This window comes from Pleurodeles waltl, chromosome 6 (genome assembly GCF_031143425.1).
Source record: "Pleurodeles waltl isolate 20211129_DDA chromosome 6, aPleWal1.hap1.20221129, whole genome shotgun sequence".
In the NCBI taxonomy this organism is placed as follows: domain Eukaryota; kingdom Metazoa; phylum Chordata; class Amphibia; order Caudata; family Salamandridae; genus Pleurodeles; species Pleurodeles waltl.
The window spans coordinates 116,710,256-116,735,591 of NC_090445.1; the positions used below are offsets into that span (position 1 = coordinate 116,710,256).

At 44.9% G+C, this 25,336-nt stretch overlaps 1 protein-coding gene across 3 annotated transcripts in view; it reads left to right on the forward strand.

The window, feature by feature from the left end:
* SRCIN1 (SRC kinase signaling inhibitor 1) overlaps positions 1-25,336 on the forward strand; it is a 758,648-nt gene that overhangs the window by 466,822 nt on the left and 266,490 nt on the right. For all 3 annotated transcript variants that reach the window (XM_069237488.1, XM_069237489.1, XM_069237490.1), the window contains one exon: positions 14,845-14,937. In XM_069237488.1, coding sequence (XP_069093589.1) covers positions 14,845-14,937 — 93 coding nt within the window. The remainder of the gene's footprint in view (positions 1-14,844; positions 14,938-25,336) is intronic.

The following is a 25,336-nucleotide window of genomic DNA, read 5'->3' on the forward strand; positions in this document are numbered from 1 at the left end:
ATAGCCCACACCACTCAAATCCAACCCACTCCCATACAAATCACCCCACTATAAATCCACTCCACTCCATTTATATACAGTCCAACCCAATCCACTCCCATGCAGTCCACCCCACTCTCATGTAGTCCACTCCACTCCCATACAATCCACCCTACTCCAGTCCAGTCCACCCCACTCCTAATTCACCCACTCCAGTCCAACCAACACCACTTTAATCTACCCCACCCCCAATTTACCCCAATCCGTCCCACCCCACTCAATTCACCTTACTCCACTCCACCTATTTCATTCCAGAATACTTCACTCCAATCCACCCTACTCTGATCCTATCTACTCCCATCCACCTGATTCTACCACAATCCAATCCACCCTCATTCAGTCCACCCCACTCCAATCCCATCTATCCATCCCACCCCACTCCAGTCCAGTCCAGCCCACCCACCTCCACCCCACTCAATCCACTCCAGTCCACTCCACCACACTCCAGTGAATCCAGTCCACCCAACTCCAGTGCACATCAGTCTAATTCAAACCACCCCACTCCAATTCAATCCACCCCACCTAGTCTACCCAATCCAATCCACCCCAGTCCTCTCAATCCACACCACTCTACCCAAATCCAATCCATCCCACTCTACTCCAGTTTAGCCCACTACCTCAGTCCATTTAAACGCACTCCACCCTGTTCCACTCCACTCTTTGACACTGCACTTTACAACACGTTCTGCCTCTGAACCACAGAGCTCTACTGCCCACTACTCAACTCCACGACACTCTACTCCCTTTACTCCACTCCACTCCATCTGACACTCCACACCACTAACATTAGGCATGCTGAACAGCAGCCACACTGGTGTACAACATGGGAAAAACACATTGCCAAAGATAGTAGCTCTTGTACGGGCTTTCCGTGGCCTACTTTGTGACCGAAATATACACTGTTGCTCTCCCTGTTGTAACTGCTTCATGTGAGGGAGGCCTGCACAACTTCCTTCTGTGTTGTAGCTGTTTGAGTAAAAGCTGCACTTCTGTTTTTCAGCAGTTATGGAATGGCTGCTATGACCTATCTACCTTACACCGGTCATAGCAGTCATTCAATACCTGCTTTGTGATGGAAGCTTGCAGTGCTACGTTGCATGTTGCTCTTGTTTTTTGTGATGCAGACTGCAAAACTGGTTATCCTTATAACGTTTTTGTGAAGGACACTTGCGCTGCTGCTTCCCATGCTGTAGCTGTTTTGTGTAATATAGGCCTGCTAAATGGTTTTCTGTGATCTTCCTTTTTGTGAGGGCATTTTACACTATTACCTTCTATTTGCCTGTTTTACACATGTGAGGCTTGCATAGCCGATTTCTTAGCCATTGTATATGTTGTGTGAAGCTGGTTCTCTCATTTGCTGTCAGTGTCTGTGGAAGGTTTGCACTCTTATTGGCCATGCTGAATCTGCTTTAATTCAGAAGTTTGCACAGATGATCCATGTTCTGTCTCTGTTGATTGAAGGAAACTTCAGTACTGATGCTGATTGTCTTCTGTGTGAGGGGAGCATGGTTTCCCGAATTATCTGTACGTCTCTGCTTTGCCACTGCTGCTGAGTGTGCATTACCTGTTGTAGGTATGATTGAGGATTGTGCTTCTTTTCCCAGTCTTTTACATCCCCAGAGGAGAAACCTGCTCTGTTGCTGCTTTCACTGATACATCCTGATGTAAGAGTTAAGGTGATCTCATTGGCCTTCCTCTCCACTTCATTCACAGCAGCACTCAGGTGCAAGTCTCAACAGTTCTCCTCTGGTCACCCATTTAAAATGCAGAGAAATGGTGTGTTCGATTGAGTGTGTGGCTAATGCTACATATGCTCTGCATGCTCCTGCCATCTAGTGTTGGGTTTGCAGTGTTGCAAGTTATCTTTCTTCGAAGAAGCATTTCCAAGTCAGAGGATCAAGTGAATCACTCCTCTTTCTCTGTGATACTGCACATGGGCATCAGCTCCTTTGTTAAATAGTTTTTTCTCCACCGTCGTGTTTGGGCTTGTTTCTCTTTGCTCTGGTCTCCCTTCGCTCCAGTTTTAAAATCTTTCTTCTGTCTTTTGATGGTATTGTCTTCAGTCATGCTTCTCTATTATTGCGCTCGCCTTGCTCTGTTGGTTCGGGAACCGACCGAATACCCTTTGGAGCGTCCCTTTAGGGCCTACCTCACCACGTGGCTCTGAACAGCATGCCATGCTGATGGAACATCTGCTGTTTCGATTCTGCCCTCAGTGCCACTTCAAAAAACCTGTGCCTCTCCAGAAGCCACTGACGCCGGTAAATCCTTCCGGTCGAAAAATACACTTTGGGACTGGAGGGCTCGTCGACTAGAGAATGGAGCACCAGACCACGGAAGACATTACGGCCCAGGAGGAGTCGGAACAGGAGGAGGCCATCTCCATCGAGGACTCATAGTCCGACATCAAGTCAAACATCGAAAGCCAAGAAGTCACACCAGCGCAATCTGTGAGTACCGTTTCTCCTTCTGTCTCCTCTAAGGCTCCCAAAAAGACCCTTTACATAGGGTTGCCGGACCACCACTGCGTTTCTGTCATGGCAGGCTCCAAAAAACTGGTTCAAAAAACCACCACCTTCTCCAACACCTCTACCACCTGTCTACCTCCACCTTCATCCCATCCTCTTTCACCCACCTCTCATACTGCAGCAGATGTAACACCATAGAGTTCCCCATTATTCACTGGGGGAGACTTAGGTGGCACAAACCTGGACTCAGATCCCTGGGATACATATTACCCTGATCCTAAACTCTCTACAGATCCAGATCTATACCCTGCACGACCTTCACCACCAGAGGTTGCTACATCATACCAACAGATGATTGCTAAAGCAGCCACTTTTCACAATGTCGACCTTCATAGGGACCCCACTGAACAAGACACCCTAATGTCAACACACAGGAATATTCAGTTGCTCCCTGGCATGCTTCGTGATGCTTCACTCTAGGGTTATCATCCCTAGAGTTGATAAAAAAAAATAGAAGTCTGAACAATCAGATCTATATATGGCCTCATGTCCTACCAGATTCTATTGTGGCTACTACCACACGTAAACAGGCCAATAGCCAAGCCTGAGGGGACTCTTCTCCCTGAGATAATGGGAGTAAAAAGATAGATGCCGCAGGTAAAGGAATGGTGGTGCAAGCAGCCATTCACTGGTGTATCGCCAACTCACAAGCTTTACTTGCGAGGTATGATTGCGCTCACTGGAATGAAATGCAGGAGCTCCTCCAATATCTCACAGATGAGCATCGTTAACTGGGACAACAGATTGTCACTGAAGGGCAGGCAGTCAGTAATAATGCCATCAGATCTGCATTGGATGCCGCAGACACTGCTGCTCGTGATATAAATAATACTGTTTTAGTTAAGTCACGCCTGGCATAGGTGCTCAGGATTGGGTTTAAACCTGAGGTGCAACAAACAGTATTAAATAGGCTGTTTGATAAGGAGCATCTTTTTGGCCCTCGAGTGGACTCCACCCTTGAGAAGCTGAAGAAAGACACAGGTACTGCGAAGGGTATGGGGACTTTACTATCTCCCTCACAAAGAGGTACTTTTTGTTGCCCCACATTCAGAGGCGGTTATAAACCAATGGCCTCCAAGGCTTCCACATCTCAGGCCAGACAGCCTTCCACCTCCTACTCATGAGGATTCTATTGAGGCACCTATAGAGGTAACAACACGAGATAAAGGTAAGACAACCGCCACCCGCTCATTTACCTCAACAGCTGAACAGTGACTATCTGCGCCTATCCACACCCCCTCGATACCTGTCGGGGGACGACTTCAAGATTTCAATACACAATGGGTCAACAACACCTCAAACCAATGGGTCCTATCCATTATCCAACATAGTTACTGTCTGGAGCTCATTACTGCTCCTCCAAACATTCCCCCTCGGTCTCACAACCTCTTGCAGGAGCACCTTCTTCTTCTCCAACAACAGGTACAATCCCTTCTTCTCAAAAGTGGCCATCAAGCCAGTTCCATTACAATGTCAAGGAACAGAGTATAGTCTCTACTTCCTCATTCCAAAAAAAAGACTGCTCTCTCAGACCCTTTCTGGACCAAAGGCTCTTGAATCATTATATTTCATCCCAACACTTTCATATGGTCACTCTTCAAGATGTTATCACACTTTTACAAAAGGGCTACTTTATAACCACCCTAGATCTCAGGGATGCCTACTTCCATATCCCCATTCACCCTGCAATACCGCAAGTACCTCAGATTCGCGATTGCAGAAAAACACTATCAATTCAAGGTTCTACCTTTTTGAGTCACCACAGCTCCCCGGCTCTTTACAAAGTGCTTAGCAGTAGTAGCAGCACACCTCAGAAGACAAAGTGTACACGTATTCCTTGATCTAGACAACTGGCTCATCAAACCAAGGATATTGTCACAGTGTCAACACCACACTCAGATGACTGGACCTTCTTCACAACCTGGGTTTCACACTCGGCCTCCTCAAATTCCATCTTCAACCTCTCCAGATACAGCCATATCTAGGAGTTATAGTCAATGCAAAATTAGGAATTGCATACTCAAATCCGGCTCGTATTCACACCTTTCAGTCTCTCCTCCTTCAGTTTTGAAAGAATTGTTCATACACGGTCAGAACCATAATGTGACTGTTAGGGATGATGGCCTCCTGCTTTGCCATCATTCCCCTTGTCAGACTCCACAAGCGCCCTCTACAGCATTGTCTGTCTAGTCAGTGGGCTCAATCACAGGGTCAGTTGGAAGATCTAGTGCTTTTGGACAGCCATACTCACCACTCTTAGGAATGGTGGAACACTCCAAATCTCTTAAAAGAGTGACCTTTTCTGGTCCTTTAGCCTCATATCACTCTCACAACAGGCGCCTCACACACAGGCTGGGGGTGGGAGGGGGACTCATCTTAAGGACCTCTCAGTGCAGGGCCATTGGGATTCTCATCATCAATCGCTACACATATATTTCATAGAGCTTCAGGTGGTATTTCTAGCCCTGAAAGCATTTAATCATCACCTCTGTCACAAAGTTGTTGTATGGGTAAACTAGTCAGGGATATTTTCCTTCCTTGTCCTCCTCTCCCGCTCATTCCATTTCTAGTTTGATGAATCAGGCAAACATCTCTCAAAATGATCCTTGTACCTCAAACATGGGCACGCCAACCCTGGTTCACCACACTACTGGATCTCTCAGTAGTCCCCCACAAACCTTCTCACCCAAAACCAAGGCCAGGTCAGATAACCAGACCCCAGATCTTTCAACCTTGCCATGTGGCTCCTGCTGTCTTAGAGTTTGCTTATTTAGATCTGCCTGCCGAGTACATGACCATCCTTAGAGAATCTTGTAAACCCATTGCCAGAGCAGGTTATGCTGCAAAGTGGGAACGCTTTGTTTGTTACTGTCAACCTAAACATACTAATCCTATCAAAGCTACTGTCCAAGTCATTGTCTGTTACTTGCTTTATTTACAAAAAAGCTAATTTAGCTTACACCTCCATTCGCTTACATCTTTGCTTGCATCTATAACTGCATACTTACAAAACAGAAAAACAAATCCCTCTTTGGGATTCCAGTGGTTAAAGCATTCATGGAAGGTCTTTAATGGGTTATTCCACCAAGACTGCCCCCCTGCACCATCATGGAACCTCAATATTATCCTTATTAGGCTCATGGGCCCTCCTTTCGAGCCACTTCACTCATGTCCTCTTCAGTACCTCCCATGGAAAGTGGCCTTTTTAATTGCTATCATATCTCTCAGGTGTTAGTGAGCTCCAGGCGCTAAACTTGGAAGAACCATTCTTTCAGATTCATAAAGACAAGGTGGTTCTTCGCACCAATCCGAAGTTCCTTCCTAAGGTGGTCTCTCAATTCCATATTCATCAATACATTGAGTTACCAGTCTTCTTTCTGCAGCCTGACTCAGTTGCAGAAAGAACACTTCACACTTTAGACGTTAAATGTGCATTAATGTTCTACATTGATAGAACAAAAGACTTCAGAAAGTCTTAACAGCTTTTTATAGCTTTCTCTTTAGCTCATAAAGGCAATCCAATATCCAAAAGCAGCATAACTAGGTGGGTAGTTAAATGTATTTAAACCTGTTATGCGAAAGCAAAACAAAAACTTCCTGTCCCTCCTAGAGCACACTCTGCCAGGAAGAAGGGAGCCACTGTGGCTTTCCTTGGAAACATACCCATAGCTGACATTTGTTAAGCAGCTACATGGTCTTCACCACATGCATTAACATCTACACAATAATGGTTTGTAAATGTACGTCAGCAAGCCAGTGTAGGCCAAGCAGTACTAAGAACACTTTTCCAATCGACTGCAACTCCCCTAGTCTAGCCACCTGTTTCATGGAGAGACTGCTTTGCAGACATTGCAGCACGTGTATTTAGAGCCACACATGCCATTGAACTGAAAATGTTAATTACCCAGTAAGCATCTGTTCATGGCAAGTAGTGCTGTAGATTTACATGCACCCTCCCTCCTCCCCGGACGCCTGTGGCCCTTTCAGTTGCTTTATATTTGTATATAGTAGTGCATATGTAGACATATGGACACCTCTTTCTCGATACTTCCTTTACATTACTTTTCTCACCCGCCTATGGGAAAGCAATCTAACAAAGGAGTTGATGCCCATGCGCAGTGTCACTGAAAAGGAGGATCACATGACTCGAAAATGCTTCTTAGTTGAAAAACAACTTGCAAAACTCCGAACCTAACACTAGATGGCAGGAGCATGCAGAGCATGTATATCTACAGCAAAACATGCCATGAACAGATGCTTACTAGGTAAGTAACATTTTCCATTCTTAGCATGTGTTGTCTGCAGATACACATGCTATGCATAATCCTGCCATCTAGTGTAGGATTCGGACTTCAAACTTTTTTTTTTTGTCCAAATCTTTGTTACTAACGTGACATCAATGCTCTTCCTCTTTGAGTGAATGTGTATGCTTATCAGCTCCACTGTTAGATTGATATTTTTTGTGCCATCAGGTTCGGATGGATAGCGCCACAGATCCATGCAACTTTGGCACCTTGTCGACCTACACAGAACAGAATCGACCCAGAATGATAGTACTTGGCACAGCTTGTCGACTTTGAATCTCCCAACCTTCTTTGTACCGAGGGAGCAGCCTGGAGAATCCTCCTTCCTCCACACCGCCGAGAATGCTTGGCTCCGGGTGATGGAAGGTAAAAAGGTCAGTCTCTTTCAAAAGTTCCCACAGTTCAGGGCGAAGTACGCATACTCAGACCAGCACGGTATCTGCAAACTTTGCCTGTTGCCGAAACATAACTAACAGGATTGCACGGCCTGCAGCCTGTTCAATATCAAGACATCTCTTCGCTCACAACTGATGTCTAGCTTACACCCTGGAAATGGTGGCAGAGGCAGAATTCTCCGTAGAGGAAGAACACATCGGCAGCGAGGAAGAAGACTGAGCCGAAGGTGGCATCATCCTGTGCAGTCCACACTATGACTCGTCTGAAGACTCCGATCAAAGTGAATATGAGGAACAGGATAAACCCTGATCGCTACCTCTGGAGCTTCTATACAACACCACAACTATGAGAATTGAGCCCAGAATGAAGACGATTCCAAGAGCCATGAGTACCCAGTGTCACCAGACCCACACAACACAATTATCAACAATGCCTACCCAAAACCGCCTTGGTGCATCACTGCCTTTGGTATCTGCTCGACACCTAGAGCGCCCATTGGAGCTGATACAGGATGATGGTGTGATCAATTCTAACTGGGCTCAGGGCCAACACGGCAAAATGGAAGGTGACGCACAGCCCTAAAAGCTGAAGCAGCAGCTGTGCTGTCAAAGGCATCGATGCCTGCCCAACCCTCAATGCCAGTCAAACCATCAGCGCCGCACACATCCTTGGTGCTGGCATGCTCCACACACATTATCGCCGCCCAAAAGGCCATTGACACCAAGGCCGGCAAGTGGATCAGTTTCACAGGAGCATCAGACAAAGAAAACCCAGAAGGACTTGCCAAATAAGAAAACGCAGTATACAACACTGATGCAGAGGGCAATGTCTTTGAAAACCTCCAAGAACTAATGGACATAAGACATTTGAAGGCAGAACATTTATCTGAAAAACCATGATGAAACCGGATGAGGCAGTACACTGGTCAGCCATAGCCTTCTCCAAAGAAAAAGATTATGTAACACAAAGCAACCAACCCTATGCTATTTCACATAACACACAGTCCATGTCACCAGTGGCCACGCATTCAGGTGACATAGACACAGGAAGCCCTACACATTACACTCATCAAGATGACTCTCAGGTAGTGCCCCCAGGTAGTCCAGACCATTGGGATGCACATGTTGTTGTTCCTCCAGACCCTGATGTTGATGCACCAGCCCCAATCAAGGCATCGCCACCAGCTGATACTACTTCATAACATAGTATTTTACAGTGTTCAGCTATCTTAAAGTCCAGATGCACACAACAGAGGAAGAAGGTAATTTGTGTTTGCAGACATGCTCAACCTGAGTGTTCTGTCCAGTACTTACCAATGGTAGGATCAAAGTTCACGGTCTTTACTGAGATAGTTAAAGAACCAGTTAAGATAAGGATCTTAACACCTTGAGTAGAGTTCAAATACAAGCCTTATCCCAAACGATCTGCTCTACATTAAGGAACACCCTACAGCTTGATTCCTTAGTAGTGACAACAGCTAGGAAAAGGACATCCTCCCAAAGTACAGGTGACACTCCTCTGGACAATGAGAGTAAGCATATAGATGCAGCAGGGAAATGCGTAGCGGTAGGACATGCCAATCATTGGCACATAGCCAATTCAATAGGCCTGATGTCTCGTTATAACAGGGCTTCCTGAGATGATATGGAGGAGCTGGTACAAAATCTTCCAGATCAGTATAAACAGCCAAAAAACTAGTTTCTGAGGATATGCAGATCTCTAATGCAACTATTAGGTGTGCCCTGGGCAATGTGGATACCGCTGCATGAGGGATTAATTCCTCAATAATACTACGCCAACATGCTTGGCTGCATATCTCTGGATTTAAACCTGAGGTTCAGTAGCACCTCTTAAACGTACCTTTTGATGGGGAGATCCTCTTTGGCCCAGATGTGGATACTCAGTTATAAAAAAAAAAAACAGAAACTGCAATCCATGGGGGCACTGCAGTCCAGCACACCTCAGCAGCAGTCCTTTTGCAGGTTTCAGGGCAGAGGTACAGACAAAAGTTCCACCACTGACACTCAGTGTTACCAAAAACAACAACAAGCATACCACCAGCAAAGTGCTAGAGGCTGCATTAGAGGAGGATACAAAGAGGGGGAAGCCATAAAGGTACTCTGGAAAGGGAGCCTTTAGCTCTAAACAATGACTAACCACAAATTTCCCTTGATCACACAACATCTGTTAAGGGAAGACTGTAGCAGTTCCACCACCTATGGCCGGAACTGACATCCAACCAATGGGTGCAGTCCATAGTTGGACACAGATACTGCTTAGAACTTACTTCTCACCCCTCAAACATTTCACCACGCCGACAAGCCCTCAACCCTTGTTATCTTCACCTTCTCAAGGAAGAGATCAAAGCGCTGTCAAAAGATGCCATAGACCCAGTACCAAAAGGAAGACCTCAGCGAGGTGTGTATTCCCTATAATTCTTAGTCCCTAAAAAGGGAGGTACAGTGAGATCAATACTGGATCTCCTCCCACTCAATAATTACCGATTGTCAGAACACTTTCAGATGGTAACACTCCAGGATGTGATCCCCCTGCTTCAAGAAGGTGTCTTTATGGGGGGGTACTGTACTTCAGGGACACCTACTTTCACATCCCCATTCATCCAGCACATCACTGTTACCTTGGGTTTGTGGTAAGTGGACACCATTACCTGTTCAAGGTGTTGGCTTTCGGGGTGACAACAGCACCTCAAGTCTTTACCAAATGCTTGGTAGTTGTAGCAGCCCACTTGAGAAGGGGCAATATCTCTTTCTTCCCATATTTGGTGGACTGCCTTTCTGATAAAGAGTTCAAGCAGACAAAAATACCTGCAGGACAGACAGACAACCTTCAGTCTATTGCAGAAATTGGGCTTCACTATCAATGCTACAAAGTCCCACTTACAACCTCTTCGGATACAGCCATATTTGGGAGCGATCCTCAAATCGATTACAGCCAAAGCATATCCCACTAGCTGGAGAGTTCTCAATCTCTGGAACCAACTGCCTCTTTTTCAGCCACATCGTTGCCTGCCAGTCAGAACAGTGATGTGACTCCTGGGCATGATGGCTTCCGGTATAGCAATTGTACCGCACCCCAAGCTTCACATGAGCCCCCTACAGGAATGTCTGGCATCTCAGTGGTCACAAGCAGAGAGTGGTTTAGAGGATCTAGTGTTGACTCTGGCCACTGTCCATTGGTCATTGCAGTGGTGCAGCACAGACAATCTCCTCAATGGCAGACCATTTTTAGACCCGATCCCGCAATTGACAATCACTACTGATGCTCCCCTCATAGGGTAGAGGTGCATATGGAGGACATGACGGTTGAGGTTTCTTGGACTGATCATCAACAAATGGTACATATCACTGTGCTAGAACTGATAGTGATTCTGCTGGCTCTAAAAGCCTTTGTCACCAAAGTGATTCTGAAGGTTGTCCTTTTCAGAACAAACATGAGAGCAGTGTAGTACATACAAACACGGGGGAACCCATTCGGGACAGCTGTTTTGTCTAGCTCAGGAGATTTGGCATTGGACTATTCAGCAGTAGATATGGGTGTGGACAGCTCTGTGGCAGACCTCCTCAGCAGGACACAGCATCAATTCCACGAGTGGGAACTCCACCCATGAGTCCTTCAGTGCTATTTCCAGCTTTGGGGGATGCCGAACGTGGAACCACTGCAGAAAACTCAAATGCCAATGGTTTGCCTCCAGGTACTACCACCCACAGTCCCTAGGCAATTCACTGTGGATGAATTTGTCAGGGGTATTTGCCTCCACTTTTCTACCTCTCCATCTCATTCCTCATCTTGTCAGAAAACTCGGACAGACTTCTCTCAAGATGATTGTAGCTCTGCATCCCACACTGGTGGAACAATCCCTAGTACCTCACAAGAGGCTTTCCATCACCCCAGTCCTTCTCCATCGCAGCAGCAGCAAAGTCAAGCATCCCAACACCAGACAACTCAACCTCAGAATTTGGCTCCTGAAGTCCTAGAGTTTGGATACTTACAGCTGCCTCCAGAGTGTATGTGCATTCTTAAAGAGCCATGGCATCCAACAACTAGAGCCTGTTATGTAGCTAAATAGAAAACTTCTGTCCATTACTGCATGGCTCAGCACATACACCCTTACGCTCCCACTGTAAAACAATTAGTATTAGTATATTATTTATTGCTTCTACAAAAATTAAGCCTGGCATATACTTCCATATGACTGCAACTTGCTGCAGTTGCAGCAGTCCTGCAAAATCATGAGCACCAGTCCCTTTTTTGCATACCGGTAATTAACGCTTTCATGGAAGGTCTGAAAAGACGAATACCTCTATGAATACCACCGGTCCCATTATGGGATTTAAATGCAGTTTCTACAAGACTAGTGTCCACGCCTTTCGAAACAGGACAATCCTATGCAGAGCAGTACCTGTGATGGAATGTTCTTTTCCTAGTGGCTATCTCCTCACTAAGAAAGGTTAGTGAGTTACATGCCCTTACCATAGAAGAACCTTACGTTCACGTTTTCCAACATAAAGTACAACTGCAGACAAACCCTAAATTTCTCCCAAAAGTCGTATCCCTTTTTTGCTTAAATCAGACACTTGACCTCCTTGTGCTTTTTCCTAAGCCACAGACAGTTGGAGAAAGAGTACTTCACACACTGAATATTAAGTGCTCTTATGTGTTACATTGATAGGACTAAACCCTTTAGGAAAACACAGCACTTGTTTGTTGCTTTCTCCAACCCTAGAAAGGGAAACACAATTTCCAAAGCAGAAATTGCGAGATGGATATTAAAATGTATACAGGTATTTTATATAAAAACCAAATGTGGATTGCCATCGATTCTGCAAGCACATTCTACTAGAAAGAAAGGGGCTTCTATAGCCTTTCTGGGGAACATCCTTTTAGTTGATGTTTGCAAAGGAGCTACATTAAACAATCCACATACCTTTACTAAACACTATTATGCGAATATTCAAGCAAGACAGCAGGCTCTCGTTGGCCAACGAAAATTAGGAACGTTGTTCCAGATATCTGTACCATCTGATGTTTAAAGCCACTTCTTGAGGTAAACTGCATTTCAGTCTATGCATGGCATATGTATCTGCAGGCAACACATGCTATGAATGGAGTATGTTACTTACTGTGTAAACATCTATTTGTTGCGTTTAGCACTGCAGATTCACATGCACCCTCCTCAGCAGGCATTCACTTGTGTCAGATTCCCATGTATATACATTATATATTCATATTTGTACATATTTTCTTTTTCGTTATTAAACATACACATTATGCTTGATCCTTTCGATATCATCACTTGCTCCATCCTCGCTCATCATAATGGTGGGAAAGAATCAACAATCCATCAATGGAGCCGTTAAGCATGTGCATTCACTCGAAGAGGAGGAGTAATGACATCACGTCAGCAACAAAGACTTTGACGAAAATAACAAGTTGTAAAGGCTGCGCCGGGGATTGGCAGGAGTGTGCGTAGCATGTGATTCTTAAGCACTACACACTACGAAAAGATGCTTACAGGGTAAATAACATACTCCTTCTGATGGTAGAGCAGACGCCTGCCCTGAAACATCTTGCAACTACGTTTTTGTTAATGAAAATACCAAAGGGTTTGAATAATTTAGGATGGCCCTTCCCCTCTACGACACCATTCTGACTGACATATTTTCTGCCCTGGGAGCCACATTAAGCATGGCAGTCCTGGACAGAAAAGCTCTTGTGATGTCCACCATGCAGTGGGAAAAGCTCCCAGGATATTACAGGCATTAGTTATGTTATTTAGATCCATTCTCTCGCCTCCACCGCCCCTCCTCCCCAGTCTCCCACTGGTTGTGGTCTATCTTCTGGAATAACATGAGAGAAAAAAGCTAATGGATTGGCAAAAATGCATAGTGGATTACTTACTCCCACCTCTCTCCAGCCCAGCTGAACCACCCTTCCTCTGAAGCGGCACCTTCTATGTACATGGGAACTGTTTCTGGGAGAAAACTGATTAACAAGGCCATCAGTGCTCATCAGCTAAAGGGGAGAAAAGGACTGAGCATGGAGATAGATCTAGAAAAATAAGGAAGAGAAGAGAAGAAAACTAATGCGGGTGATGTTAAGGGTTAGAGATGGCAATAGATAAAAAAATAAAGAGGAGAAAAAACAAAACAGAAGAAAAGATGGAGCAGAACAAAATGGAAACAACTGAAGAAGAAGCTAGGAGACAAAAGGAAGGTTAAAAACAAAAAATGTGACAGCAAGTTAAAAATAATACAGTTAAGAGGAAAGCAAAAACGTGATAGGGGGCAGAAAGAAAGAAGAAAGCAGAATGGAAGGGGAAAAGTAGTAAGAATTAAAATGAGAGAGGAAGAAAAAGAAGGAAAAGTTTAAGTGAAAGACCTAAACGTTAACGGAGGGAACATAGGAAAGTAGAGGACATGAAAAAGAAAGGGGAGAGGATTGAGAGAAGCAAAAGAGAAAGAGCACAAGAGCGAGGTTAAGTCAGGTAAGCCATTAAAGAGCAGAAGTAGATGATGAAAGAGGGGAAGCAGTGGAGCCATAGCCATCTAGCCAGTGCAAAACAGATGAAGAGAAGACCAGGGCAGAGGCATAACAGAAAGTAAAAACAAATGTAGTGGTAAAGGGTGATGGCAGAGATGGGCATGTGTGGAGCATGAAATAAATAGACACCACTGGATGAAGAATATGAGCACACAGAAGTGAAAATGGTTACATATATGGGAGTGAGTCAGAGGGTAAATAGTAAAGTGTAATCTGTTGGGAAACAATGTAAGCTGACGGATGATTGAGTGAGATAGCGGTGAGGGAGACTGGAAGAGAAATGGGGCAGAGAATATGAGTGATACAGATACAGGTATGATGAAACTGGAGGGATGGGGTTTAGGAAGAGCCTGCTTGTAGAGCACAGACGAAGTTGGATAGGATATGGCTGGTGCGGTCTTCTATGCAAGTGAGTGGAGGATAGATGAGACATCACTGTCTGGAATTGAAATTGACCTCAAGGAGTGTGAGACAAGTGACAGCAGCAGAGAGGAGCGTGCAGGAATGAAGAACTGGAAGGAGAAGTAATGACAGAATGCCAGAAAGTGACAACTTGGATAGAGGAGGTGAGAGCAAGAGAATGGAGCAGAGTAAAGAAGCAGGGCTGGGGTAAGCTAGAATAAGATTGAGCATTTTGACTGCGAGAATTATATGACTGATGCAGCAAGGGCATCATAGAGAAACGGAGCCTGTGCCATAAACCTGTACGCAGTGGACTTAGTGAAAATAGATCATGGATATCTTTTTTTTTTTTTTTTTAACTAAGGTGCAAAAAAGAAATGCCACTTTTTCAGCACTCCTACATATGTGCAAGTACTGTGTGAACTGAAACATTCATTATGTCAGGTGGAGCTTGTTGCACCCTTTTACCGGTGTCACTTTGGCTAAGGGATTTCTTGTTGATATAATAGTAAACGCTCTGTAGTGTTTCCTTCCTCTTCTGCTTCTTTTTGATTACTGAACTCATTACTGAGGAGATGTCTTTACAGTTTAATTGTGCTATTTCGTTTTTAAAGGGAGCGTATGGAAGCCATGGAGAAGCAAATTGCCAGCTTGACCGGACTGGTCCAGAGTGCCTTGTTTCGAGGATCGGAAGGCGAGAATCCCAGGTATGAACTCATAATTTGTACTTCAATTTAAGCATACATTATGTTGATTACATTTATTTAAGAATCTGATTAGAGTAAGCCTCATAGGCTGACACTGGTGCAGTTGGAAGGAGAATGACTCTAGTCTGCCAACACCAATTGATATTTCTTTAGGGAGCCTTACTGGCCCTTTTTCTAGTTTTGCGTTTTTTGGATTTTACATTTTTTGTAAGTGCTGTGGCAAACTTGTCTGGGAATAGGAGACTACTACCAAAAGTCTAATAAAAGCAAAATAATTTAAATAGCATTGATTTAAAACATCCCACTGCATTATACTTTTTAAATGTGAGTGCATAACTAATCTGTGAAAATTAAATATGTGAAAATAATAATATGAAATATTTAAATAATGTGTCTCTTTATTAACCCCTTCGCTGCCAGGCCTTTTCCCCCTCCTGTGCCGAGCCTTTTTTTGGCTATTTGGAGCAGTTCGCGCTTAGGCCCTCATAACTTTTTGTTCACATAAGCTACCCACGCCAAATTTGCGTCCTTTTTTTCCAACATCCTAGGGATTCTAGAGGTACCCAGACTTTGTGGGTTCCCCAGAAGGAGGCCAAGAAATTAGCCAAAAAACAGTGAAAATTTCGTTTTTTTCAAGAAAATTTGAAAAATGGGCTGCAGAAGAAGGCTTGTGTTTTTTCCCCTGAAAAGGGCATCAACAAAGGGTTTGCGGTGCTAAAATTACCAGCTTCCCAGCTTTCAGGAACAGGCAGACTTGAATCAGAAAACCCAATTTTTCAACACAATTTTGGCATTTTACTGGGACATACCCCATTTTTACGATTTTTTGTGCTTTCAGCCTCCTTCCAGTCAGTGACAGAAATGGGCATGAAACCAACGCTGGATCCCAGAAACAGCAACATTTCTGAAAAGTAGACAAAATTCTGAATTCAGCAAGGGGTAATTTATGTAGATCCTACAAGGGTTTCCTACAGAAAATAACAACTGAAAAAGAAAAATATTGAAATTGAGGTGAAAAAAACATCAATTTCTCTCTACGTTTTACTCTGTAACTTTTTCCTGCAATGTCAGATTTTGGAAAGTAATATACCGTTACGTCTGCTGGACTCTTCTGGTTGCGGGGATATATAGGGCTTGTAGGTTCATCAAGAACTCTAGGTACCCAGAGCCAATAAATGACCTGCACCCTGCAGTGGGTTTTCATTCTATGCCGGGTATACAGCAATTCATTTGCTGAAATATAAAGAGTAAAAAATAGCTATCAAGAAAACCTTTGTATTTCCAAAATGGGCACAAGATAAGGTGTTGAGAAGCAGTGGTTATTTGCACATCTCTGAATTCCGGGGTGCCCATACTAGCATGTGAATTACAGGGCATTTCTCAAATAGATGTCTTTTTTACACACTGTCTTACATTTGGAAGGGAAAAATGTAGAGAAAGACAAGGGGCAATAACACTTGTTTTGCTATTCTATGTTCCCCCAAGTCTCCCGATAAAAATGATACCTCACTTGTGTGGGTAGGCCTAGTGCCCGCGACAGGATATGCCCCAAATCACAACGTGGACACATCACAGAAAACAGAGCTGTTTTTTGCAAAGTGCCTACCTGTAGATTTTGGCCTGTAGCTCAGCCGCCACCTAGGGAAACCTACCAAACCTGTGCATTTCTGAAAACTAGAGACCTAGGGGAATCCAAGGTGGGGTGACTTGTGTGGCTCGAACCAGGTTCTGTTACCCAGAATCCTTTGCAAACCTCAAAATTTGGCAAAAAAAACACATGTTCCTCACATTTCTGTGGCAGAAAGTTCTGGAATCTGAGAGGAGCCACAAATTTCCTTCCACCCAGTGTTCCCCCACGTCTCCCGATAAAAATGATACCTCACTTGTGTGGGTAGTCCTAGCGCCCGCGACAGGAAACGCCCCAAAGCGCAACGTGGACACATCCAAATTTTTTAAGGAAAACAGAGGTGTTTTTTGCAAAGTGCCTACCTGTAGATTTTGGCCTGTAGCTCAGCCGCCACCTAGGGAAACCTACCAAACCTGTGCATTTCTGAAAACTAGAGACCTAGGGGAATCCAATTTGGGGTGACTTGTGTGGCTCGGACCAGGTTCTGTTACCCAGAATCCTTTGCAAACCTCAAAATTTGGCTAAAAAAACACATGTGCCTCACATTTCTGTGGCAGAAAGTTCTGGAATCTGAGAGGAGCCACAAATTTCCTTCCACCCAGCGTTCCCCCACGTCTCCCGATAAAAATTATACCTCACTTGTGTGGGTAGGCCTAGCGCCCGCGACAGGAAACGCCCCAAAGCGCAACGTGGACACAGCCAAATTTTTGAAGGAAAACAGAGGTGTTTTTTGCAAAGTGCCTACCTGTAGATTTTGGCCTGTAGCTCAGCCACCACCTAGGGAAACCTACCAAATCTGTGCATTTCTGAAAACTAGAGACCTAGGGGAATCCAAGATGGGGTGACTTGTGTGGCTCGGACCAGGTTCTGTTACCCAGAATCCATTGCAAACCTCAAAATTTGGCTAAAAAAACACATGTTCCTCACATTTCTGTGGCAGAAAGTTCTGGAATCTGAGAGGAGCCACAAATTTCCTTCCACCCAGCGTTCCCCCACGTCTCCCGATAAAAATGATACCTCACTTGTGTGGGTAGGCCTAGCGCCCGCGACAGGAAACGGCCCAACGCAACGTGGACACATCACATTTTTTCATATAAAACAGTGCCTACCTGTGGATTTTGGCCTCTAGCTCAGCCGGCACCTGGGGAAACCTAGCAAACCAGCGCATTTTTGAAAACTAGAGACCTAGGGGAATCCAAGATGGGGTGATTTGCGGGGCTCTGACCAGGTTCTGTTACCCAGAATTCTTTGCAAACATCAAAATGTGGCCAAAAAACACTTTTTCCTCTCATTTCGGTGACAGAAAGTTCTGGAATCTGAGAGGAGCCACAAATTTCCTTCCACCCAGCGTTCCCCTAAGTCTCTCCATAAAAATGGTACCTCACTTGTGTGGGTAGGCCTAGCGCCCACGAAAGGAAATGGCCCAAAACACAACGTAGCCACAACATATTTTTTCACAGAAAACAGAGGTGTTTTTTGCCAAGTGCCTACCTGTGGATTTTGGCCTCTAGCTCAGCCGGCCCCAGGGGGGGGGAAATGCCCTAAAATAAATTTGACCCCCCAGCCCCCCAAACCCCCCCTGCCCAGGAGCGACCCTTGCCTACGGGGTCGCTCCCCCTGCGTGACATTGGCGCCAAAAAACAAATCCCCGGTGCCTAGTGGTTTCTGCCCCCTTGGGGGCAGATTGACCTAAAATCGACCAATCTGCCCCCAAGGGGGGCAGAAATGGTCTAAATACAGTTTGCCCCCCAGGGGAGCGACCCTTGTCTGATGGGTCGCTCCCCATCTCTAAAAAAACAAACAAACAAAAAAAAAAAACACACCAAATTTTTTTGCCCTGGCGCCTACAGGTTTCTGCCCCCCCTGGGGGCAAATCGGCCTAATGATAGGCCGATCTGCCCCCAGTGGGGGGCAGAAATGGCCTAAAATAAATTTGCCCCCCAACCCGCACCCCCCCACCAGGAGCGACCCTTGCCTACGGGGTCGCTCCCCCTGCGTGACATTGGCGCCAAAAAACGAATCCCCGGTGCCTAGTGGTTTCTGCCCCCTTGGGGGCAGATTGACCTAAAATCGACCAATCTGCCACCAAGGGGGGCAGAAATGGTCTAAATACAGTTTGCCCCCCAGGGGAGCGACCCTTGTCTGATGGGTCGCTCCCCATCTCTAAAAAAACAAACAAACAAAAAAAAAAAAACACAAAAAAAATAATTGCCCTGGCAACAAGAAGTTTCTGCCCCCCCTGGGGGCAGATCGGCCTAATAATAGGCCGATCTGCCCCCAGGGGGGGCAGAAATGGCCTAAAATAAATTTGCCCCCCCACCAGGAGCGACCCTTGCCTACGGGGTCGCTCCCCCTGCGTGACATTGGCGCCAAAAAACAAATCCCCGGTGCCTAGTGGTTTCTGCCCCCTTGGGGGCAGATTGACCTAAAATCGACCAATCTGCCCCCAAGGGGGGCAGAAATGGTCTAAATACAGTTTGCCCCCTAGGGGAGCGACCCTTGTCTGATGGGTCGCTCCCCATCTCTAAAAAAACAAACAGAAAAAAAAAAAACACAAAAACAAAATTTGCCCTGGCAACAAGAGGTTTCTGCCCCCCCCTGGGGGCAGATCGGCCTAATAATAGGCTGATGGGGGCAGAAATGGCCTAAAATAAATTTGCCCCCCGAACCCCCACCCGCCCCGGGAGCGACCCTTGCCTACGGGGTCGCTTCCCCTGCGTGACATTGGCGACAAAAAACAAATCCCCGGTGCCTAGTGGTTTCTGCCCCCTTGGGGCCGTTTGACCTAAAATCGACCAATCTGCCCCCAAGGGGGGCAGAAATGGTCTAAATACAATTTGCCCCCCAGGGGAGCGACCCTTGCCTGATGGGTCGCTCCCCATCTCTTAAAAAAAAAAAAAAAATAAGAAAACACAAAAAAAATATTTGCCCTGGCGCCTAGAGGTTTCTGCCCCCCCTGGGGGTAGATCGGCCTAATACCAATAGGCCGATCTGCCCCCAGGGGGGGCAGAAACCTCTAGGCACCAGGGATCATTAGGGTCGCTCCTTATAATAGGCCGATCTGCCCCCGGGGGGGCAGAAAAGGCCTTCCCAAAAAAATGCCACCCCTGGGAGCGACCCTTGCCCAAGGGGTCGCTCCTGTTGTGTGAAATTTGCGCAAAAAAAAAAACTCCCTGGTGTCTAATGGTTTCTGCCCCCCTTGGGGGCAGATTGGCCTCATCAAAATAGGCCAATCTGCCCCCAAGGGGGGCAGAAATGTCCTAAATATATATTGCCCCGTAGGGGAGCGACCCTTACCTAAGGGGTCGCTCCCCACCTAAAAAAAAAAGAAAACATCACAAAAAATAAAAAAATAAAAAAGCTCCCTGGTGCCTAGAGGTTTCTGCCCCCCCCTGGGGGCAGATCGGTCTAATAATAGGCCAATCTGCCCCCAGGGGGGGCAGAAAAGGCCTTCCTAAAAAAATGCCCCCCCTGGGAGCGACCCCTGCCCAAGGGGTCGCCCCCTTTTGACAGTTTCATTGAAAAAAAAAAAATCCCTGGTGTCTAGTGCTTGCAATCCGGCTTTTGAAAGACTTCAAAGTCTTTCAAAAGACTTCAAAGGGAAGGAAATACATTTCCTTCCCTTTGAAGCCTCTCGGGGTCTCCCCCTTGGGATTGAAAGAGAAATGCAAAGCATTTCTCTTTCAATCGCGCTGGAAGCTCTGCTTCCAGCGCGATGGGGGGAGACCCTGTGACTAATCAGCGCGCGCTGACGTCACAGGGGGGATTGGGGGGTCGGGGGTGGGAGGGGAAGGGCTTCCCCTTCCATCCCTGACTTGGGGGGGTGGGGGGGAACCCCACAGAGGGAGCGCTAGCGCTCCCTCTGGGCTCTGTGCACAGGACGTAATGGTTACATCCAGGGCACAGCAGCACTGTGCCTCAGGACGTAACCATTACGTCCTGGGCACAGAAGGGGTTAAAACAAAATACTCCGAGAGGACCTACAATTTAAATCGTTTTGCCCTATAGGGTAGCCATCTTTAAAGCACTCTCAGTATCATTCACCAGACCCATCTGTTCAGTTTTGTTTTCCTCCTATCCTTAAAAGATCCCCAAACTATTCAAGCTTCTAATTTGTAAACATACCCACTCTGTCTCCTGCACCTCAATCAATTCCATCATAGATTTGCAATTATTCCTCTTTGTCAGTCTAGAATACCTAGTAAAATGTATGACACATCTATATTGAAACACAATCAAATCATAACACAACAAAAGCAGACACACTGGGCTCCTATTTAAAACAAAGAAAAACCACTAGCAACCTGTTTCCAAATAGCCCCTCCAAGAGTAGGCTAACCCAGCCTCTGCATTCCTCCAAACAAATATCAAAGTGAATTTATGGATCTGGTCAAGGAAGCTTGCCATCCGGCTGCCCTTCTGACCCTTGTCCACCACAAATATTCAAGAACATTCTTCTAACTACCTCGGCTACTACACTAGCAAGAAGAATCATCAATATTTCTTTAACTTTGGGAATCTTTCCTAAAGACCTAAAACAGGCATACATATGACAGTTATTATAGAAAACAAATCAGGACCTACGTGACTGCAACAACTACAGACCAATTACTAATGGGCTTTTCCTGGGCAAACATGATAGAAAAAGCAGCATTCACCCAGATGTCACATTTCTTTGAAGATAACTCCATACTTTCAGACTACCAGACAGGATTCTGCCCAGGAAGAGACACAGAATCTGCACTCATCGCCATCTGAAATTACCTTAAAAACACAGCAGACCGCCACGGGGTCGTTGCGCTACTTCTCTTGGATCTCTCAGCTACCCTCGACATAGTTGACCATGACACTGTAATACAAAGACTCAACAAAGCTGGCATTGAAGGGACTGCTATTGACTGACTCACACCTTCAAACCCGAGCAAATTTAATCTACACTCCCTCTTCTCATCCAAACTGTACTTCACAAAAGCAGGGGTCCCTCAAGGCTCTATCATCTCACTCATGCTTTTCAACATCTACATGAAGTCATTACAACAATGAGTTTCAGCTCACATGCTATAACTATGCAGATGACGCACAAATGCTCCTTAAACTTGAAAGCCCCAAAGACATTGGAAAATCAAAAATCTTCAGTTTCCTTAGAGCCATTGATCAGTGGATGACAAGGAGCCATCTCAAATTAAATGCTTCCAAAACTGAAATGATAACGTGGCAATTGGAGAAACCATGACCCACTCTGTGCCTGGCCTGATGATCTAGGGCAACCTCCTAAAGTATCTAAGATAGCAAGAAACCTTAGGATTACCATGGACTCCAAGTTATCAGTGAATGCCTGAGTGGTCAAATTAGCAAGATCAAGCTTCATTAGTATGAAAACTCTGTGACGCATCTTCCTCTAACTGGGATTTCCACACAAGGTCCAGGCTACTATCTCTCTTTTACTGTCTAAACTCGATTATGCCAATTGCCTCTACCATGGATCATCTTTATCAATGATGAAAAGACTGCAACGGATTCAGAACTCTGCTCCAGACTACTCCAACATGTAAAGCCACAAACCCACATCTTCCTTGCCTAGAGGGCCCTACATTGGTTACCTGTTGCCAGAGTATCCACCTTCAAGCTGCTTTGTATCACCCATAAAGCAATACATGGAACAGGACTACTTTTCATAAGAAATAAAATTACCAAATACATTCAACAAATAAACCTCTGCTCCAGATTGGCACCTCGCCTCAAAATTATAACATAAAAGAAAAAAAAACATGGGTGGCACATCCTTCTCCAGCCAAACTATGGAACTCTTAACCCCAAAACATATGATCCACGGATAACTACCTTATCTTTAGAAGACTTCTCAAAAGTTGTTTTTATCCTACATAACCACCATCCTTAGCTAGTAATGTGCAGCATATCTCTGTGTATATAAACATTTATAATTGGATTATATGTATGTATCTATATATGTGTATTTCATTGTATAAATATTTATAATTGTTTTCTAAAATATATAGATACTCTTTAGGACTGGTTAACATGTATATATATTACTTATTGTTAAATATATATGTATATTCAATTTATGTTTGTTTTAGTAATAATATACAGGTATATTTTATGCCTAACATGTATGGAGGACAATGCATAGTTTTCATATGTTATTTGAATAGATGCTGATGTGTCTGTTTTATCTATCACAATGTAAATATTATCTTACCTGTTTTTTTCTACAACTACTTCATTGTTTCAAAATTGAGGAACATATAAAATTAAAGAAATCGTAATTATACAAATAAATTTGCTTAAAGTACAGCAAGACTTGAAAGTCTGACTTTGTAAAACACTGCTTTAAATCTTGATATATTCTCTTTTTATACATGTATACCCTCTCTATGTACTTATGTATCTATATATATATTTATTATTTTGCTCATACTGTAGAAGAAAAAAACATTTGACTTGTGTCCAATGCACTTCTCTCTCACCTTATACCTCTCTCAATATATCTTCTGCCTCAACTCCATGACTCATCCCAAACCCCATTATAGTACTATGATCTCCGAAATAACCTTTTTTAGACTCTTTCCTCCCCTATCCCTCCTTAGATCACCCCAAAGCTAATTTTTCTACTACGATCTCCCTAACAACCCTTTCTAAATTTTTCTCCCATGTATCCCTCTTTTGACTCACCCCAAACCTCATTTTACTAATATGATCTCCCTAATCCGTTTCTAGAGCTCTTCCCTCCTCCATCTCTCCTTTTACTCATTCCAATCCTCATCTTACTAATGTGATCTCCCAAATAACACATTCTAGACTCTTCCCTCTTCTATCCCTCCATTATCCTATTCAATCCAACTAACTGACACCACTCAAATTAACTCCTGTTTCCCTATAGTAATCCACCACTAATCCTTTTTTAATTCGAGTAGCGTGCTACTCGCCGAAAAGCACTGACACCTCATTAGGGGAAGTAAGTGTAATATAAATAAAATTACATCTAATACAAATGTGGTGTAAATAATGAGGACATCAGGTAGCTAGTCACGTAGGTTAAAGATGCAGATTTAGTAAAAAGAATTCTCTTAGGTTACGGGTTATATCTAAATAGGTAAATGCCCTACCAGGAGCAACAGCTTTACTGCTCAGCCTACTCTCTTTAACTAACACTCTTACCAGCACAGGCACCCATCAACGTTCCATTACAAAAAACGCACACACACACTCACAACAAAAAAGAAATGCCTTCTTTTTTTGATGAAATGTTAAGAAATCTTTACCCATGGCTTTCCCATTAGTTCACCTGTTGCTGTTCAAGATGAAGCAGCAGAGTTGTAGGTTGAAAGTCATAACCCTGGCATGGGTGAATGGTACTGGTACACAGCTCTGCAGGTTTGCCGATAAGCTAATCTGGTTTACATTTGATCTCTAAATTGTTGTTGAAAGAGGGATTACATAAGGCCCATCAGCCCAGCCTTCAGACAGCATGGGCCCAGACAGTTACATAATGGAAGTACTGATCGTTGGCAATAGCAGCAACACATGGAAAGACTCCTGGTGGCCATCAGACCTAGGACCCACACCATGCCAGAAACCTCAGAATCATTGACAACAAGCTCACCATGAAATCACAGATCCGCACCATCTCCCCTGCCTGCTTCCTCACTTTGTGCATACTACATAATATCTTCAAGTGGCTACCCCTACACATGAGACGCACCGTGACACAGGCCCTCATCACTAGCCAACTGGACTACGGCAACGCCCTCCATGTTGGAATCTCTGCACACCTCCTACAGAGACTTCAGACCATACTGAACGCCGCAGCCAGACTCATCCTCAGCCTTCCCTGATGAACCCACTTCATACCCCACCTCAGGCAACTCCACTGGCTCTCCCTGCAGAAGAGATGCCAATTCAGTCTGCTGACCCACGCACTCAAGACTCTACACAACCAAGGACCTGAACACATTAGCCACTGTCTGAACTTCCACCAACTGTCAAGAAGACTACGCACGTCCTCTCTTTCACTTGCCCATACTCCCCGCAACTACCAAAGCAAAAGTGGAGGACGCTCCTTTTCTCACATTGCAGCAAAAACCTGGAACAACCTCCCCACGCACCTCCGGACCATCACCTCACTTCCGGGACCTGCAAACAAGTGCCTGGATAACCCATCAGTTGATTGGCCACTCTTTATAAATCCTGAATGATTGATTGAACGCTGGGAGTTTGATGCCTGATATCCTTCAGGCAGCTAAAGTGGAAGAGATTTTTCCATTGATGAAAAAGGGGCTAAACTCAACTATTGCTGCCATACTAGATCCACTTGGTGTGTTGTGGCCTCCAGTCCTCTTCAAAGGCATTGTGTAAAAATATAAACTTCAAAAAAAGTATTTTGAAGAACAAAACCCTCCAAAACATAGACTGACAAATTCAGTACATTGCATACTGTAGGAAAGAGCCACCATTGCCATGGTTACCCTGCCCTCCCCCACACTTTTTTCCCTAGTGTTGATGCCAACTTTGATTGAAAGTGGGCTTGGGACCCTGCTAACCAGGCCCCAGTGTTCTTTCCCTAAAACTGTACCTTTGTTTCCACAATTGGCACAACCCTGGCACACAGTTAAGGTCCTTGTAAAAAAGTACTCAGGGGCCTGTGGCCAGGGAAAGTCTCTAAAGGGCTGCATTATGTATTATATCACCCTAGGGGACCCCTCACTGAGCACACACACACAGTCTTGCAGCTTGTGTGTGCTGTTAAGGAGA